The sequence below is a fragment of the Dromiciops gliroides genome, chromosome 6 (genome assembly GCF_019393635.1).
Source record: "Dromiciops gliroides isolate mDroGli1 chromosome 6, mDroGli1.pri, whole genome shotgun sequence".
NCBI lineage: Eukaryota > Metazoa > Chordata > Mammalia > Microbiotheria > Microbiotheriidae > Dromiciops > Dromiciops gliroides.
In genome coordinates, this window is record NC_057866.1 from 85184109 (window position 1) to 85203995 (window position 19887).

Below are 19887 nucleotides of genomic sequence, written 5' to 3' on the forward strand. Positions count from 1 at the left end.
TACCATCTTGGGGAGGGGAGAGGGGAGGAAAGGAGGGAGAAAAATTTGGAACTCAACATTTTATAAAAAAATTAATGTTGAAAACTATCTTTACGTAGAAACGAATAAGTTAAGAAATTGTTGATTGGAGGGGGGTGTGAAGAAGAGACTTTAGATTGCAGAATGTTACTGTTGGAAGGAACCTTAGAGATAGGCTAGTCCATCATCTTCATTTAATAGAGGAAGAAACTGAGGTACATCCAGAGAGATTGTTGGGAACATAGTAAGTTCTTAATAAATACATTTTCCTTCCTTCCTTCCTTCCTTCCTTCCTTCCTTCCTTCCTTCCTTCCTTCCTTCCTTCCTTCCTTCCTTCCTTCCTTCCTTCCTTCCTTCCTTCCTTCTTTCCTTTCTTCACCAAAGATCACCTAGCCAGTCAGAGGAAGAACCTGGACTAGAACCTTGGAATCCTAGAGTGCATGCCCATTCTCCCGAGAATGTAATAAAAAGCCTTCATCCGTGCTCTGCTGCAAGTCTGATTATTTGTAGCTACTTTACTTCCAACACCCAGGTATATAAGTATATAAAATAGGTGTACATAACCCTTTGCCAACTTTTTCCCGACCCCCACATTCAGTTCCTTCCACAGTTGAAGAAGCAAGGTTCTAGAGCATGCCTCTTTCTCTTTGCAGCCTTCCAAACTTTCCTTGGGAAAATGGATGTTTCTCAAGAAATTGAAGAGGCCCTTGTAGAGAGTCGGGTTCAGAGAAATATTCGCTTAGTCTCAGTCTGGGAACTTCTGACAAGGCGTTCTGCTCGCTGGCAGATAATTACAGTGATTATCACCATGGCCTGCTACCAACTCTGTGGGCTTAATGCGGTAAGTACTCACTTTCTGTCTGCCCCTTGGCCACCATTCCTTGATAATAGGTATTTCAGAGGAGGAAGGCTTGTAGCTTTATCCTGGAAAGTATTTAAATGTCATGTTACTCAGCACAGGAGTTATGCAAGGGGACATTAGCGAGAGAAATGCACTCCGGTGAGCTAAATGGACTGTGGCAGAGCTACATGCCCTTTGTACCCTCCCAACATTTGACCTCCAAAAGCCTGGCTAGAAGAGAGCAAAGGAGTTGATTCATTGGTTATTATCTGGCATCCTACGACATCAGCCAAAGGAGGCAGGGGGAGCTAGAAGCCCTGGGGGAAGCTGTTGTCGGGAGCAGCGAGATCCTCTGGGGTGGAAGGTAAGGTAGCTGAGCAGGTGCATCTGGAAGAGCACACATGACATTTTAGGAGTTAGAATCTTCCTTTGCTCACTACTGGATTCTGTCTCTTTACATCTGACAAAACAGTTTCATGTTAGGCCATGTTGTGTAAGGGGAAAGAACATAGATTCAGGATATCAGGATTGTAGTCCTAGGTCTGTCACCTTGTGACCTTTGGCAGCTCACTCTACCTCTCTGACACTGTTTTTTTCTCCTTTGTAAAATGGGCTTACTATTATTTGGGCCACCAATTCCAAAGTGCTATTAGGAAAGCACCTTGTTAAACCTTCAAGAACCATTGAAATGCGAGCTAATGACGTGGTGATGGTAATAAAAATGATCGCATTTATATGGTGTTTTAAGGTTTGCAAAGCACTTTACATACGTCAATCTCATTTGATCCTCAAAACAACACTGTGAAGTAGGTGCTACCATTATCCTTGTTTTAGAGATTAGGAAGCTGAGGCTGAGAGATATTAAGTAACTATCACATAGTCGGAGGAAAAGGGTTTCAATAATACTTCTGTAAAAGTTTATTGCCTGTGTGGTCTTGAGCCGGTCACCTAACCACCTAGGGCCTCTGTGATTTTAAAATGAGGAGGTTTGACAAGATGCCCTCTGTGGTCTTTTCAAGGTCTAAGCTAGGGATACTTCACCTTGAGTACATTAATTTGGGTAAGTATTTTGACAATTGTATATCAGTGGTTTATTTTGCAATTCTCTGCATTTTATTTTATGCATTTAAAAACATTATTATGAGATGGGGTCCTTGGGCTTCACCCAACTTCCAAAGGGGTGCAGGGCATAAAAAAGTCGAGTCTTTCTCTAGAACTATGAATTTATTCTTTCCATTCCTTGAGATCTCTCAATCTTGGTCCATCCATTTTACAATCTCTCAGTCTCTTGGGCTCAGTATCACTGGATGGTCTTTCTTGCTCTCTCTTGATGTTGTTCTATTTTTCTATCCCTTTCTTCCTTCCTTCCTTCCTTCCTTCCTTCCTTCCTTCCTTCCTTCCTTCCTTCCTTCCTTCCTTCCTTCCTTCCTTCCTTCCTTCCTTCCTTCCTTCTGTTTGGGACAAACTGCCTCAGTTTACCCAAATAACTCGAGGAGACCACCAAGTCAAGCAGAGACAGATTTATTATATCCTCACGAGGACGGGCAAAACCCAATTACACATTGAAGTCTTGCAAAGATAGGCCCAATCCTCTAGGTTTTTATAGTGATCTTGAAAAGGACTGTCCCCATGTACACCTAAGGTGGATGAGCTCACAATCTAACATCCAATCCTGTCTCACCTAAGGTGCATACCCAGCTCATGATCCATGTATGGAGACATGTCCAAGAACAAAGGGGAGAACGGGAAAGGGTACAAATCTGAGGAATGTCAAAGAGGGAGGCAGAAATCACTCCCTTATCTGACTGCAATTAATCCATGACAGGGACTTGGGTTTTGACATGTGAGAGAGGAGTAAGCTGACTGGTTTATTACAAGCCATAAACTAAGGTGTAGCTAGCATGTGGGAACTAAGCAGAAGTAAAGTAAATAGTGCTAATTGGTAGAACTGTGACAAGTAATAAAACTTACTGGGGACTGGATATCTCCCAGACCCCATGCCCAAAGTTTACAGAACTGTCCCAAGTCCATTATCTCAACAATAAAACTTAAAGGAGACAGTGAGAATTTGACAAGCAATTAACTTTTAGGCAAAGCGAGAGGCTAGCTATTCTGGGGAGGGGGGTGGAGCTAGGTATCTTTCAGACTCCATCCTCGGAGTTTAATCTGACTCAAATCCATAATTGTCCCACATCCTTCCTTCCTTCCTCCCTCCCTCCCTCCCTCCCTTCCTTCCTTCCTTCCTTCCTTTATCATCTCTCTCTCTCCATTCATTCATTCATTCATTTTATTTTTTTCCCTTTATTTATTAAGTGCTTACCATGTTCAAAATTGTGCAGAATGCTGGGAATGCAAATACAAGCAACAAGAAAGACAGCTTGTGCCTTGAAGGAGTTTATATTCTAATTAGGGGCCAGGAGAACAGATAAAAGGAAGTTGGAAAAAGGGAGAAGTCTGAAATAGCAGAGACAATCCAATGCAGAGAAAATATGGCTCCCTGGGCTGCCTCATTAAATGGAGACTCTGGGAGGAGCCATCCAATCAATGTGTTCAGAATAGTATGGCAAGCTCCGGAGGAGGGTATTTAGAATTTCATGTCACTGGGAGTTTTATAGTTTGTCTAATAGTGTGATAAGTCACATACAGCTATAATTCTCGTTATTTCATGATTGGTGCATCCTTGAAGTACTCTGCTAAGGGTGATGTGAAGGTGGAAGGGTAAAGTTGTGCCTGACTCATATAATCAGGGAAGGCTTTCATCAAGAAGGGGGCATTTGAGTTGGGCTTTTAACAATGCTTAAGAATTAAAGAGGCTAAGAAAGGTAGGAAAACTAGTCAAGGAAAAGACAACAGCCTAAGCAAGTGCAGGGTCCTGTTAATGAGATTGTGTAACCTCGGGCAAGTCCCTAAACCTCTCAGAACCTCTGTTTCCTCGTCTGGAAAATGGACATTGTAATACTTGGTCTTCATACATCATAGGGTTGTTATGAGCACCTAATGTTGTTGGTGGTGGTGGTGAGTTCTTCTTTCTTTTTTTTCCTAATGTTTTTGAGTTATTTTTCAGTCATGTCCAATTCATTATGATCCCCTTTTGAGGGTTTTCTTGGCAAAGATACTGGAGTGGTTTGCCACTTTCTTCTCCAGCTCATTTTATGGATGAGGAAACTGAGGCAAACAAGGCGACTTGCCCAAGTCACACAGCTAGGAAGGGTCCGAGACAAGATTTGAACTCAGGTCTTCCTAACTTCAGGGTCAGTGTTCTGTCCATTGTGCCACCTAGCTTCCCCTATGGCATTTAATAAAATAATGCAAATGAAAGCTCTTTATCAGTATAATGTATGTCTAAATGAGAGTGACCATGAAATGCACTTAAGTGGGAATTGAGTTCTTCTGACTTGATACCATGTATTTATTTACTTGTTGAATCAACTTTTTCAAAGTATTTTATGCCTATTATCTGATTTTAACCCTAGATCATTCCTTTATTGATATTTGGGAAAGTATCATTAATGAGAAGGAAGGAAGGAAGGAAACAATCATTTATTAAGTGCCTACTATGTACTAGGCATTGTGCTAAATACTTTACAAATATTATGGTAGGTACTATTATTCTCATTTTACCACTGAGGGAACTGAGACAGAGATAAAATGACTTGCCCAGGGTAACAAGGCTGGATTTTAACTCAGATCTTCCTGGGCCCAGTGCTCCATCCTCAGTATCATAAACTGCCTCCAAGGCATAGATGGGTTATGTTATGTATCACTGGAAGAAATACCCACATTATTGAAATGGCAGATCCATTTAAATCAATTAATCTCATTTTCGAGACAAGAGATTAAGGCCCAGAAAAGGTAAATTTCAATACTACAAATCCAGTTAGTTTCAGACCCAGAATTAGAACCCAGATAACCTGAGTTTTGGTACTGTGCTCTTTTCACTATACGAAGTTGCCTTTGAATTCTTTTGATTTTAAATTTACTTAAGATGGACAACCATCCAACAAAAGGAAGAAGCTTGAGTAAAAACTATCTTCCTATGAAAGATGAATTAGATTTATGTGGCATGATGGATAGAGAGGTGATCTTGCAGCTAGGAGGTCCTGAGTTGAAATCCCACCTCTGATACATCAGTTGTCTTTGTGACTCTGTGCAAGTCACTTAATCTATCAGTGCTCTGTGTAACTCTCTAGTTTGGGGAGGAGGTGCCAACCTATATTGGTGGAGAGAATTTCCTTACTGGGAATTTCCTATATCAATGAAATCTTGGGTCCAGTCCTTTCCTGCTTGTTCCCAGAGAGAAATCATAGGAACAGTGGATGAAAATTATGGATGGAATGGAGAGGGTTTTCTTTGTCACTGGGGCAATCTCCAAGCATAGGCTGGCCATTGTAAGAGGGAATTTATTCTTCAGGCAGTGTTGGACTCTCTAGTTCCCTATAATTTTAAAGCCATATGATCTCAAGGCCCCTGAGTTCCCTTCCAATGATAGATTCTATGTCAGTCCACAAGCATTTAAGTGTTTCTTTTGTGCCAGTTATTGTACTAAGCACTGGGGACATAAAGAAAGACAAAAACAGCCCTTGTCCTCAGGGAACTCCCACTTTAATGGAGAGGATAACATGGAAGTAACTAAATACATACAAGATAACTGTATCATGTATGTACTTAGTTTTATAGATATATAATTATATTATATATAATATACTATATAATACATGATTATACTATATGAAACTAAGGAGAAAATATGTAACTATATACAAGATATATATGCACATATATATCTTATATGTACATATATATGCATACATAGATATATCTCTTGTATATACTTATACGTAAGTACATACAATATATATGTCTTGTGTGTATTGTTACCTACATGTTCTCTTTCTCTCTCTGTATCATCTATCTATCTATCTATCTATCTATCTATCTATCTATCTATCTATCTATCTATCTATCTATCTATCTATCTCTATACATGTGTAATGAGAGACTGACTAATGAGGGCCTGATCCTGAGATCATACATGAGCTTGGGAGCTCACAGTGAGGCTGCCTCTAGGACTGGGTCCTCATTGGACATTTGCCTCATTACACAGCGAAGATGAAAAGTATTCTGAGAGGAGAAACCACTAGAAGTTGGGTAGACCAGAAGAGTCATCCTGTTGAAGGTGAGACTTAAGCTGAGGCTAGAAGGAAGACAAAGAAAGCAAGAGACAGAGTTGAGGGGGGTCAAGCATTCCAAACTTGGGGACAGTCAGGGCAAAGCAAGAAATTAGATTGTAAGCTCCATGGGGGCAGGGATCATGTTTTGCCTCTTTCTTACCCACAATGCTTGGCACATAGTATGCACTTAATCAATATTTATTAATTGATCAATTCATTTAAAAATGGACAATGTAATTCCATGTGTTAGAGACATTGAGTAGGCTAGTGTAGCTAGACTGGAGAGTGGGGTTTTTTTTGGTTTTGGTTTTTTTGGTTTTGGGGGGGTTCTTTTGAGCATCGAGCCAGCTTTATTCTTTATCATGTGCCCCGTTGGCCTTCTTCCTAGTCGTGCTTCAGGCTTAGCCTCTCGAACAGGTGTTCTCCCAGTCAGGGCTGGGGGTCGGCCAGCACGTGGCGCAGGGTGGTCAGGTGGTCGCCCAGGCGCTTCAGCAGCCTCACCTCTTCACCCAGGTAGTGGCTCTCCAGGAAATCGCAGAGGTGTGGATCCCCTTGGCTGGAGCCCAGGGAGTGCAGCTTCAGTAGGGCCTGGTTCAGGCCCTTCTCCAGGCTCAGGGCAGCCTCCATGGCATCCAAGCTGCGGCCCCACTCATCTTGACCAGGTTTCTGCACAGCCTGGAGGAGGATGGCCGCCACGTTGGTTCTGGAGCCGCATAAGGCGCTCGGCACCCTCGCATTTGTCCTTAGCAAGGTCATGGAAAAAATGGGACACCCTCGGCAGAGCAACACAGTCCCGGTCGAAATAGAAACCCAGGGACAGGTAGGAGAAGGAGGCCTGCAGGTAGAGGTTAGCCCGGTGGTTGACCGCATCCTCGGCCTCGGAGGAGAAGTTTTGGCGAATCTGAGAGGTAGAGCTCATGGCATCGATGGCAACGGGAGGAGGCGGCTGGTCCGGGAGCTGTTTGGTCTCAGAGGCCAGGGGCGGATGGGCCCGGAGGCGGATGGTCTCGAAAGCGGGGGTCGGGTGGTTCCAGGGGCTAGCGGGCTGCAAAAGGACGATGATGTAGGGTGAGGGGAACTGGGGGAAACCCCGGGTCTGTTCCATCCAAACACTGTTGAAGCAAGAACCCGCCACCCGGAGAGTGTTTTAAGGGAAGTAAATATAGCATAAGGAAAGTGAGAAGGTAGGAAGGGGCAGGTTGTGAAGAACTTTAAATGTTAAATAGTGGTATCTGTATTTAATCATGGAAGAGAAAGGGAGTTACTGGAGCTGATGGGGCTGGTAGGATTGAGGGGAGGAAAAGCACAAATCAGAGCTGTGTTTTAGAGAAATCACTTTGGCTGCTGAGTAAAGGATGGATTGGAGTGGGAGAAGATCCATATAAAATCAAGGAAGCGGGCTGAGCATGGCGTTCCCCTTTGTTTTTCTAATAATTTCTCCATTTATTCATTTAGCTCTTCACATCCTCTAGGGACCATAAGAAAGAATGTGGCAGCCTAAGCTTTCTCCTGTCTCCCTCCACCCCACCCCCTCCAGTGGCATCCACATCCCTTTCCCTAAAATTAGATCTGCCACTTGGGATTACTTACGTTATGTTTCAGCATTCTCCTCGAGTCACTTACTCTTTGCATGAGAACCAGTCTGCTTCAGGATTTTTTTTTTATTAATCCTGACTTTTCCCAAGTGTTAGACCCACAGTGGCAAGAAGGCTTGGTCTGAAAGCCTTGAAACGACAGATCCCTAATTTGTCCCACCACATAGCAAACCAGAGGCTGTTCCTACATACTGTCCCACAACCTTCCTCCACCCCCACCCCCTCCCTGGACCAGATTGTGTTGTTGAATAGAGCTCTGTTGAATCCAAATGTATTTGATTGACACAGAAAGTCACTATAAGTATGGTAAAACCTCAGCTACCTAGACGTCCCTGGAACATGGGTTCTCCTATTAATAGAAGTACAATATCTAGTCAATTTCTGGTGGATATTACCTACTGCCCTCTCATCTTCTCCCTTCTGTCAATGAATTCAGTGCCTGTCCTTCTCTATAACCCAATAAAAAAAGAACCATCCTCTGGAAACAGAATAGAAACAGATCCCTGTGGGCCTCACATTGACTTAAAACGCCACAAATTAAAATTATCAATGTTGCATTGCATTTTTATTATTTTGTTAAACATTTCTCTATTAAATTTTAATGTGGTTTGGGTTTAGCTCCATGTTTGGGGCCTACAAGCCACAGCACATCTGCCCAGTTTCTGATGGTAGGTTCCCTTTGTCTTGGTTTGGCTCCAAAGTCATGTTTCAGACCTGTCCTTGTTCATTTTTACATTAGTGGAAAAGACAATCATTCCAGAGTTTGTAACTCTGGTTTTACAAGAGATAGGGAATGGTGATAGCATTAAAAAGATAGTCTTGAGCCTGAAGATTTAGAGCCATAGGGGCCTTATCTAAACAGACTGTTAGGTTCCCCACTGACCCTCATTTTACAGGTGAGAAGAAGATAAAGTGTGAGTTGTCTAAGGTCACACATGTGAGTTGTCTAAGGTCAAACAAAGAGTTTCATGGCAGACAGGGAACTCACTGAGTCTCTAGGGCTCATCTCACTGTACCTCACTACCTCTTGTCTCTTTCCCAAGCAAACAACAGGTCCTGGATATGATGAGCAGTGACCTTTTCTTTGGTAACTTTACCTAAGAAATGGGTTTTCATTTCCACTGCTTGAAATGTAGAATGGTGTGTCACAGTATATCCATCCATACATGCACACACACATATGTATGTATATGTACAAGTGTATATACATATATATGTAAACAGACATAATTTGCACTAAAATGTTCTCTGGTGACAGCATGGAAAGGGAAGTGGGTCAGACGATCTGGGTTCAGGCCTTTCCTGGACCATCCCCTAGCTGTGCACCTGCCAGCAGGTCACCCTCCTCTCTGAGCTATAGTTGTATCTCTGTAAAACTGAGATAACGCCATCTACAATGCTTACCCTACAGGGCTGATGTGGGAACCAAATGGATCAATAGTTACACTCACCTTTGGAACCACCGAGGTCTATTTTCTATCCATTGCCTCATTTTGCCAGCTCAGAACACTCTTGGACAGTAATCAGGATGGATTCTGTTTATGTGCTGTCTTCCCTTGTTAGAATGTATTCTTGGGACTGCTAGGTGGTGCAGTGGATAGAGCGCTGGCCCTGGAGTCAGGAGTACCTGAGTTCAAATCTGGCCTCAGATACTTAACACTTACTAGCTGTGTGACCCTGGGCAAGTCACTTAACCCCAATTGCCTCACTTAAAAAAAAATAGAATGTATTCTCCTTGAGGGCAAGGGCTTTCTATTCTCTATTGTGCATCCTCTTTCCATCAGCATCTCTAGTTGGTTTGGACTCCACCAAACATCTCTGGTTTTCCCCAATCTTTTAAGTTTCCTTTTGTGTGTTGTCTTCCCCTATTAGATTGTAAGCTCCTTGAGGGACAGAGATTGTCTTTCTTTTTCCTGTCTGTATCCCTAGTACCTAACATAATACCTGGCACATAGAAAGTGTTTAATAAGTACTTACTGAATTGAAAAATTACCAGAAATTATCACAGTTCCTGGCATATAATAGTAAGCAATTAACAAATGCTTGTTGACTGCTTGTGGACTAAATGACAGAAGGCATTAATCCCATTTTATAGAAAAAGAAATTAAGCCCATGAAGGTTAAGCCTTGAAGTCACATAATGAATTAATGGCAGAACCAGGATCCACCTGGAGACATTTGATCCAATATTCCTATTAAATTTTTATGTGATACAGCTCATTTTCTAAGTGCTTAAAAAGAAATTATTTGTACTATACTTTACTTATCTCCCCCTGGTCCCCTTTATAGGACATTTTAATAAACTACATGTTTTTAAGGAAAGAGCAAACAAGTCCCTTCCCATGACAACTGAGGTCCAAAGAGGGTCATTGTAGAAAAAAAAATTCCTAACACTTAGAACCTCCAGAGGTCACAGAACTAGAAGAAACCCTTGGGGGCTAGACCAATCTCTTCTTTAATCCCAAAGATGCTGAGTGACTCGCCCAAAATGATACAGGTTGTAAGGGGCAGAGCCGGGATTTGAACCCAGGTCCTTTGATTCCAAATCTACCATTCTTTACAATGCACCCTTCTTTGTGTGAGGGTATGGGGAGGTTCCCTCATCAGAGACTGCATAACCACTCATTAGGTGTACTCTAAGGGGAAATCCTTTTTCAAGTATGGGCTACATAACTATCAAGGTCCCTTCCAACTCTGAAATTTTATGATTCCATTATTCTTCACCCAAATTAAATTGGGGAAGGTGGGGAGGGTGGTCACTATATTTCCTCTATGAGTCACGTTTAGCACCTCTCATAAAAAGAACTGTTAGGGGATGGCGTAGTCAGAGCCAGGTCCACCAGAACAGTAGTCTTCTAGATTGCTTGGGTCTTCAGAGACTTCTTTTAAGAAGTATAATTTTAGAGAACAGCATTTCTGGAAGGAGAGCCTAATTCCTGGGGGCAGGAGGTGGGGGGGCCAACACAATACAAAACTTACAGGGAGCAGTATTGTCAGGACTGACCTGAAACTGCTCCATTGAATAAGCTTCACTTAAACCAGCTGTGCTTTATCTTAAGTGGGAAAGGGAAGAGCTTCCCTATCAAAAAGGAAAACATCTTGGCAACCAAGCCAAGGAAAGCTTCACTCAAGTTGTTGTTGTTGAGGAAGATGAGGATAGCAGCTAGCTAAGAACAGTGGCTAGAACACTATACCTAGAGTCAGGAAGACCTGAATTTTACAGATGAAGCCTCTGAGACTAAAGGAGATTCAGTTTTAAGAGGTTAATAAAATCTGGCATCAGACACTTAGTAGCCATGTGACCCTGGGTAAATCACTTAACCTCACAGTCTCGGTTGCCTCATCTGAAAAATGGGCATGATAGTAGCACCTACCTCTTAGGGTTGTTGTGAGGATAAGGGGGAAAGGGAACGAGCATTTGTTAAGCAACTACTATGTGCCTTGCATTGTGCTAAGTGCTTTACCAATATTATCTCGTTTGATCCTTACAACAACCCTAGGTTACTATGAGATAAAATGAGATAATATTGGTAGAGTACTTTGCAAATCTTAAAGCTCTATATAAAGTTTTATATATATATATATATATATATGCTAGCTATTATTGTTCTATAGCATAATTGTTACATGGCACTTCATATAAAGATATAAGATATATAGATATATAGATATATACATCTCTTTATATCTATGCTATTATTGTTATATAGCACTTTGGGGTTTGCAAAGTGCCTTATATATGTTCTCATTTGAACCTTGAAACAAGGTGTGTGTGTGTGTGTATGTATAAATTATAATTGTTATTTATGTAGTATCTAAAAATCACTGTTGAGTGCTTTACATGCATATATGTTTGTATGTATATAAATATATGTACATAAAACATTTAGCTTAGTAGGAGGCTCTTAATAAATGCTTATTGATTGACTTACTGAAATGTGAGATCTGAAGGGACTTTAGACATTACCTAGTCTAATACCCTCATTCTATAAATGAGAAAATGGAGAGAAGGACCCTGAATGAGAATCATTCAAAGGTGTCTTATGCTATGGGCCAAAAGTAGTACAGTTCTAGCCACAACCATTCTCACCAAGAAAGATGGGAGGGGAAACCCCAGATCCCCACTCCCAAGCCATCTCAAGCTTCCCCAACCTTTACCTACTCTCCCATTCCCCTTACTCTCTCATACTAGCTCCATGACTCACAAAAGGGTTGGGCTGTACGCAGGCATTGAATTTCATGAAAAGCCGTTGCTCTTTGGAGTATCAGCAAAACTCCTGCTGCTTGCTGCTCTCAGGTGCTCAGGCCCCCCTAAACTCCACAAGCCCCATACTTGTTGTTTTCAAAAATTTTTAGGGGCCAATTTACTAAGGGAGGTTAAGAGTTGAGCTGAATCAGCTCCCAGGAAGGCTAGCCAGTGTTGAGGGCAGGTTTCAGATGAACTAGATTATGAAGACACCATATATAATGATTTGATTGACTCGGTGTTTACTAGACAGCTTTATCAATTTGTACTTGAGAATGTGGATAAAAACCTCTCAGTTTAATACTGCAGCTTTGCTATTATAAACATTTGTAAGTTTTAAATTAAAAAAAGATAAAACTGAGAGACCATATTTAGGTTTTTTTTTAAATAAAAATGTGATTTCATGTGAAACTTCAAATCTATTACGTACTTGCTATTCCTTTTAAATATATAATACAGTCATCATGTATATTACTCTTTTTTCTTTTCCTCTCTTTTCGCCCTTCCCTCCCCCACTCCCACCTACACATATGTATATGTATATGTATGTTTGTGTGTGTATGTAAAATTATACTATACATTCTTCTATTTATCAGGTTTTTTTCTGGATGCAGATAAAGTATTTTGCTTGTTATGTTTGTTTTTTGAGAGCTATAGATGGTTCACCAAATCCTGCCTTGTTTGAGGACACAGTTTGACCAGGGTCTGATTCCTAAGTAGTGTCTAATAATCTCACCCAACTCCTTCATTTTACAAATAAAGAAATTGAGGCCCAAAGAAATCAAGTGAGTTGTCTAAAGTCACAAATCTAGGTAATGGCAGACATGCTGCCTCCCTTTGTATGTAGATAATATTGATAACATTTATCTAAAACATAGATAAAAAGATAAAATATTTGTCAGGCATCCTTAACCTTGTGTGTGTGTGTGTGTGTGTGTGTGTGTGTGTGTGTGTGTGTGTGTGTGGTACCCCTTTGGCTAAAGCCTTATGGATTTCTAGTAATGTTTTAAATGCATAAAATAAAACAGGGAGGATTACAAAGGAAAATAATTATACTGAAATATAACTATCATATTCATAGACTCCCAAGTTAAGAACCTCTGATGTGAGAAAACATTACATTTTTATACCAGTACATAGCAACACAAAGAAACAATTGAGTACTTCCTTGGTTTATGTAGATTGTTTCCTGGACTCCTTTAGGATGTGAACACTCCACACTCTTTAATATAAAGTGATTACATCCACTACATCTCCTTTATAGTCAATCTTGTTTTTGTTTTTGTTTTTGTTTTTGGTGAGGCAATTGGGGTTAAGTGACTTGCCCAGGGTCACACAGCTAGTAAGTGTCAAGTGTCTGAGGCTGGATTTGAACTCAGGTCCTCCTGAATCCAAGGCCAGTGCTTTATCCACTGCACCACCTAGCTGCCCCTTTAGTAAATCTTGAAAATTTGAGGGATCCAACATTTTGGAAGGGTTTAAAAAATTTTTTTTATTTCCTCAGTCTAACAAGACTCAGTTTAATAGGGAAAGATGTAAAGTCTTGCACTTAGGTTCAGAAAAATAACTTTATAAACACAAGATGAGGGAGAGCTATTCATCTAAGAAAAGATTCATGGGTGTTAGTGGACTTGTTCAAGTACAATATCAATAAATGATGTGGGACTATAGTCAAACATATTCATGACATGTTGGGCTGTATTGAGAGTCACAGTTTCCTAGGCGAAAGAGGTGATTGTTCCACTCTCCTTTGCCCTGTTCAGATAGCCAGTCACCAGATGTGGAATTTTTTTTAGCCACAAAGATCCATGAAACCATTTCCCAAGGCACAGTAAGGCTGAGATCTGCATCCCTGTGGAAAGAGGGAAACCGCGTATTGAAGCAATAGGGTTTTCCAATAACCATATGCACAAGAGAGACCTGGAACAGGGTGAGGTAGGAAATATTGATTTTTCACTAAGTGAAAGATGAATTGTATATATGATTTCAATTTGGAAATGGACACCCAAGGGAGTTGCTCTTTCTCTGTGTTTCTTTTTTTTAGTTATTCCTTTCCTTTATCCTCTCACATTTCCTACCCAGCTCCTTCTGGGTTGGCAATCATTCCCCATGGTGAAAAGGGATGCTCTGAATAGCAGCTGATTTCACTGGCAAGTTATTCAAGTGAGTGATCAGCTTGGCTGAAGAATCTCCAGAGGCTCATTTAGGTTCACCTGCAGTGACCTGTGGTACCTTTCTGTTTCAAGAGGTAATGATAAATGTTATGCAGGGAAAGGCAGATCATTTATGTAACCTGAACTTTGGGCTGTCCCAGGTCCATACACACCCACAGATAGAAATGATTTGAGCATCAGTGTTTTCTTCTTTCTAAGCTTTTTTTTTTTTTTTTGTGGGGCAATGGGGGTTAAGTGACTTGCCCAGAGTCACACAGCTAATAAGTGTCAAGTGTCTGAAGCTGGATTTGAACTCAGGTCCTCCTGAATCCAGGGCCAGTGCTTTATCTACTGTGCCACCTAGCTGCCCCCCTCTAAGCTTTTATTAAACAACTGCTGTGTACAAGGTTCTCTGCTCAGTTATGAGGTTACAAAGAAGAAAAAATGATACGATCCTTGCTTTTTAGGAGTTCCTAGTCTCCAGGGGTGGGTGTGATGACATGTAAATCATAGAATATAGAATATAGAATAAAGCACAATGGGCTCCAAGGAAAGATTTAAGGTGATGTAAGAAAAGTTTGAAAGGAAGAAAACAAGTTTGGTGGGAAAGAAATAGAAGAATCTCTTGCCCCTAGCACATAGTAGGTTCTTTAAAAAGGTTTGTTCTTTGATTCATGGAATAAGTAGACTCTGAGATGAATTTGAAGAATAAAAAAGATTTCAACAGGCGGAGAGATGGAGGGGCACAAGGTATGGGGGTGGGGGAGAACATGACCTGTGCAAACACAAGCAGGTAAGAGGGGGCAGGAAACAACTAATGCATTTTGCCTGGAAAACAGAGCCCATAAAAAAGAAACCAATACATGAAAGAAAGCTTGAAAAATACATTGGAGCCAGATTCTGGAGGGTCTTATTTGTCAGACTAAGACTTATATTGTTGCCCACAAACTACAGGAAACCACTGAAAAGTTTTGAGGAGAAAATGGACAGGGACATATCTAGTCATTAGGAAGAATGTTTTGGTAGCTATATGAAAGATAGATTGGAAGCAGACAGTGGAGGCATGGAGGCCAGTTGGGAGGGTATTCCAGGCAAGAATTGAACTAAAAGGTAGAAAAGAGGGCTGGGATATGTCACTTCTCCTTACTCAAGGTCAAAAGTGTTGATTAGTCCGTCATCAACATGACTGAAGGTGATCCGTCAGGCCTATCCCTTCACTTGAAAAGCTCCCTTAGAAATAAACTTGTCCACTGTCTTGATTTTGGTATTGAAATCTTAATAGAGATGCAAACGATACTGTTTCAGAGAACAAAACTCTTCATCCCATAGGGGTTGATCCATTTAGCTCTGGTGTCCTACACTGAGACTGAGCTATCCTGACTGCTGGATGAGTGAGGGAAAACTCACATAACCCACTTCTTCTAGTCAACCCCAAACCATGCTTTGCATATCTCACCCAACCATCATCTGGCTCTAGCTCAGAGCATCTGTCCTGTCCTATTCTTAACCATTGCTTCCCCACCTGAACCACTGATTTTCACCCTAGGTTCTGGGAACAGCAATAAAATTAGTGCCACTAATACTCCTGAAAAGGTTGTGCAAACCCATTTCCTTGTAGCCTGTGGCTACTTAGTTCAAAATCCCCTTTCTTTATCCCCATTCTTTTTTTTTTTTTTTTGTGAGGCAATTAGGGTTAAGTGACTTGCCTAGGGTCACACAGCTAGTAAGTGTTAAGTATCTGAGGCCGGATATGAACTCAGGTCCTCCTGACTCCAGGGTCTGTGCTCTATCCACTGCACCACCTAGCTCCCCCCAACCCCATTCTTTATTATATTTTGTCTCTATTAGGGGATCTAATCTCTAACCCAGGGTTTGGCACAAATAAAGTGCTTATTCATTTAGTCATTCATTCACTGAAGAAGATACTATCTTCTTAAGTCATATAGTGTAGAAATTTGAAGTAGATATAAAGGTAGAATATGCCGAAAAATTTTGCTATGGAAAAGGGGGTATTTGGAGGGAAGATTTTACCATTTTTCAAATTCACTGAATGGTTGCTTACCCTGTTGCACTAATTTTCTCAGCAAAGGTCTAGCCCTGAGGTTATCATCTTTATCGCATATCTGATAGAAAGTAGGATAAATAAAGGGAACAGCCAGTAGTCCAATTTGAATGGAACAGAGTAGATAGCTTAGCATCTGAACTATTATAATTGTGCTGAAGAACCAGAGAGATGCTAGGATACTTGGGAGGAGCTTAGGTCCTGAGGCAAAGGAATAGATTGGTGAGCAATGGAGATTCTTCCTGTCCATATCTTAAGATCCTTCATGGCGAACACAAGAGAGTGAAATGAACCTGTATAGAGGTAGAAGGAAGAGAACTCGACCTTTGCCTTTTTCTTCCTGCAGGAATTCCCATCTCAAAATGGATGAAGGGAGAATGAGGAGGTATTGAGCTCACCTCCAGAGATTTCTAGGGAGTGTGGTAGAGTGATGGACTTGGAATCACAGAACCCAAGGCAACTCAGTGACACAGTAGATTAGGGAACTGGTTCTGGAGTCAGGAAGACCTGAATTCAAATCCAGACATAGACACTTATTAGCTGGCAAGTCATTTAACCTCTCCCTGCCTCAGTTTCTTCAACTATAAAATGGGGATCATAACAGCTCCTCCCTTACAGGATCCATGTGAGGATCAAATGAGATGATTTCTACATATAGTGCCTGTCATATAGTAGGTACTTAATAATGCTTATTCTCTTCAAATCCTGGCTCTACCATGTGACTAGAGTTGCTTCATCTATTAAATGATGAGGCTGGGTTTGATGACCTATGAGTTTCCTTCTGCTTCTATTGTCCCCGTTTTACAGATAAGGAAACTGAGGCTAAAAGAAATCAAGGGACTTTCTCAGGTTCACACAGCTAACAAATGTCTGAGGCAGGATTCAAACTCAGGTCTTCATGACTCCAAGTCCAGCACTTTAGATATGCAAATGTGTGGAAAAGAACAAGTGATATTGTTATCACATACCAGAAGCCACGCGCATAACTTGGAAGCATATACAGCATACACAGCTGCAGTAGGAACCACTGCAGGGCAGTCAGCACACAACAGAAGCTACATCCATATCAGAAATACAAATGGCAAAGTCACTTGTCAAAGACTGGAGAGAAGCACACCGACTCACTGAACAGAAAGTACCAGCTTCTCTCCATTGCAAATTGCCAGCCTAGCCTAGAAAAGCCAAGGGTGGCAAAATTCTATTTCCATGATCTAATCTTAATCTGGAGGGACAGTTCTGGCCTTGAAGCTCTTATTTTGGGGGTGAAGCAGGGAAGCTGTGGGAACGTGCTGATGAAAGTTCATGTAATGCTGATGTTCCTGGGATGATGCCCATCTGGGGTAGTCTAAGAATCCTGTTTTTTATGAAGCATATGAAGTGTGTGATGTCCCTTTTGCCACCCAGACAGGTTTGATCCTAAGTAGGGGTATCCCTAGGTCGGCACTCCCTGCTTTGGGTTCAGCTGTGGGCAGCAGGAAGCACTCCAGGCTGAGTAGATCGTATTACTAAAGGAAACAAACAAGAATGAACTGTGACTGCAGATTGGGCTAATGCACCTTGGGAAGTGAAATGTATTTTTGGAGTTCTCCACATCTCCACTTTCAAGGAGTTGAATCAGGGGAAGAAAGATGTGCACAGTCATTAGCATCTACCACACTCTATTTCAGTAGAGTCATAAAAAGCCTTGGTTTCAGTAACAGACATAAGGACTGGACTTTTGATTTCATTACAATAGGAAACTGCAAAGTAAGGAAATTCTCCATCAATGCAGGTTGGCATCTTCTCCACAACTTAGGATCTTATACCTAGGGCATGAAAAATTAAATGATTTACCCAATCACATAGCTAATATGTGTCAGGAGTAGGACTTGAATCCGGGTCCTCAAAACCAACTATCTATCAAGCTCCCACTTGATTCTAGAGACAAAATGTTTGGATAGATGGAGTGCAGTTCTGACCTAGAATGACATTTCTTAAGTACAACCTCAAAGGAACTGGTTCACAGGGAAACAGCCAATTATTTTCTGAGCAATTTAGGAAGGCTTTATCCATTCCCTCATTCATCTTTTTTACCCCATCTGAACCATTCTTTCAATCAATCATTCAATAACCATTTATTGAACATTTACCACATTATATGAAGAACTAAGATTTCAGGATATGTTCAAATAAAGCTGTAGAGGTTGCTTGATTGGTTTGGAAGAAAGTATATTCCAAAATCAAGTTCTGATGAGGAGAAAGTTGAAATGCAAGAGTGCAAGAAAACATCTTTGAATAGAAGACCCTCCAAAGAATAGGGGTTGCTATAGTACAGGAGAAAAAGACAGGAGTGAAGAAGTCAAAGATACTCTTTAATCCATGATTCTAAATTTATGTCAATCAGATTAAGAGTATTTATTAAATGCCTACTATGGGCCAGGCACTGTGTTAGGTATTGGGAATAGAAACAAGAATGAAAGAATGAAACAATCTTTGTTCACAATGAGCTTATATTCTAATGGGTGAAACAACAAAGGCATATAAAAATAAATACAGCTGAAATGTAAAGTTAATAAATCATGTATAATATATGTATATATTTATGTATGAACACATACATCTATGTATGTATATAGATGTACATATATATATTTAAATATAAGGTATTGGGATGGAGAATAGTATTTAGGGAAGAAATCAGGAAAGGTTTTATGCAGATTACAGTGCCTGGGATGCATCCTAAAGGAAGAGGGACTCTAACATAAAAATAAAGAGGCTGTGGATTCCAGGCATGAGGGAAGTCCAGTACAAACATGGGGAGACGAGATGAAGTGGGGTTTTTTGTGCAGAGAAGAGAGAAGGCCAGTTTGACTCAACTGCAGATCATGGGCGAGAGAGAGCAATGTCCAGTGATGCTCAAATGATAGTTTTTGAAAGTGAGGGCAGGAAAATATAGGTTTATGTTCAATGTATATTTTATTTTTACAGCCAATCAGCATAGAATGCAGTGTAGAATCCCAGAGCCCTGGACCTGAAAGGGATCTTAGAGATAATCCAGTCCAACCCCCCACCTCCCTCATTTTACATAGGAACAAGGTGAAGAGCAATGAGTTGCTCACCTTCACACAGCAGGGCCAGCTATAGAACACCCATCTCTCGATGTCTATTCCAGGGATGTTCCTACCATACAGCTGTGCCTGCAAGGAGATGCTGCTGTGCTTGGATTTAGCATTGAAAATGCTTCTTACAATTCAATATAAATTATATATGAGTAGTCATGGAAAACAACTCTACATTAGCTAGGTTGTAAGAGAAAACAGATAAAAACAAAACTTCAGATTAAGGAATTGTCAAAAAAAAATGTGTTTCAGTCTGTTCTCAGATACCATCAGTTCTTTCTCTGTAGATGGACTGCGAGTTCTTGGGGTGGGGGTGGGAAGGGAGGGAGGAAGAGAAGTTGGAACACAAAGTTTTTTTAAAAATTTATGTAAACATTTGTTTTTACATGTAATTTGGAAAATAAAATTCTAAAAAAAAAAAAGAGAGAAAGAAAATGCCTCTTACACAAGCCCCTATTTTCTTTTCCGGCATAGATTTGGTTCTACACAAACAGCATCTTTTCTACTGCTGGGATCCCTACAGAGAAGATTCCATATATAACCCTGAGTACTGGGGGCACTGAGATTTTGGCTGCCATCTTTTCAGTAAGTATGTTGCCAGCTACAGCCAAGTGATGAAAAACAATCTTACAGAGAACAACAAAATGTCAATATGTATAGAGAAAAAAATACTGCATTCTGTCAAAATGCCTTTTTCATACAGA

General features: G+C 40.8%; 1 protein-coding gene and 1 pseudogene across 4 annotated transcripts in view; one reads left to right on the top strand and one right to left on the bottom strand.

The window, feature by feature from the left end:
- SLC2A9 (solute carrier family 2 member 9) overlaps nucleotides 1-19887 on the top strand; it is a 310297-nt gene that overhangs the window by 134635 nt on the left and 155775 nt on the right. For all 4 annotated transcript variants that reach the window (XM_043972628.1, XM_043972627.1, XM_043972629.1 and 1 more), the window contains 2 exons: nucleotides 672-859; nucleotides 19658-19768. In XM_043972628.1, the coding sequence (XP_043828563.1) occupies nucleotides 672-859; nucleotides 19658-19768 (299 nt within the window). The remainder of the gene's footprint in view (nucleotides 1-671; nucleotides 860-19657; nucleotides 19769-19887) is intronic.
- LOC122732464 lies at nucleotides 6415-6949 on the bottom strand (annotated as a pseudogene).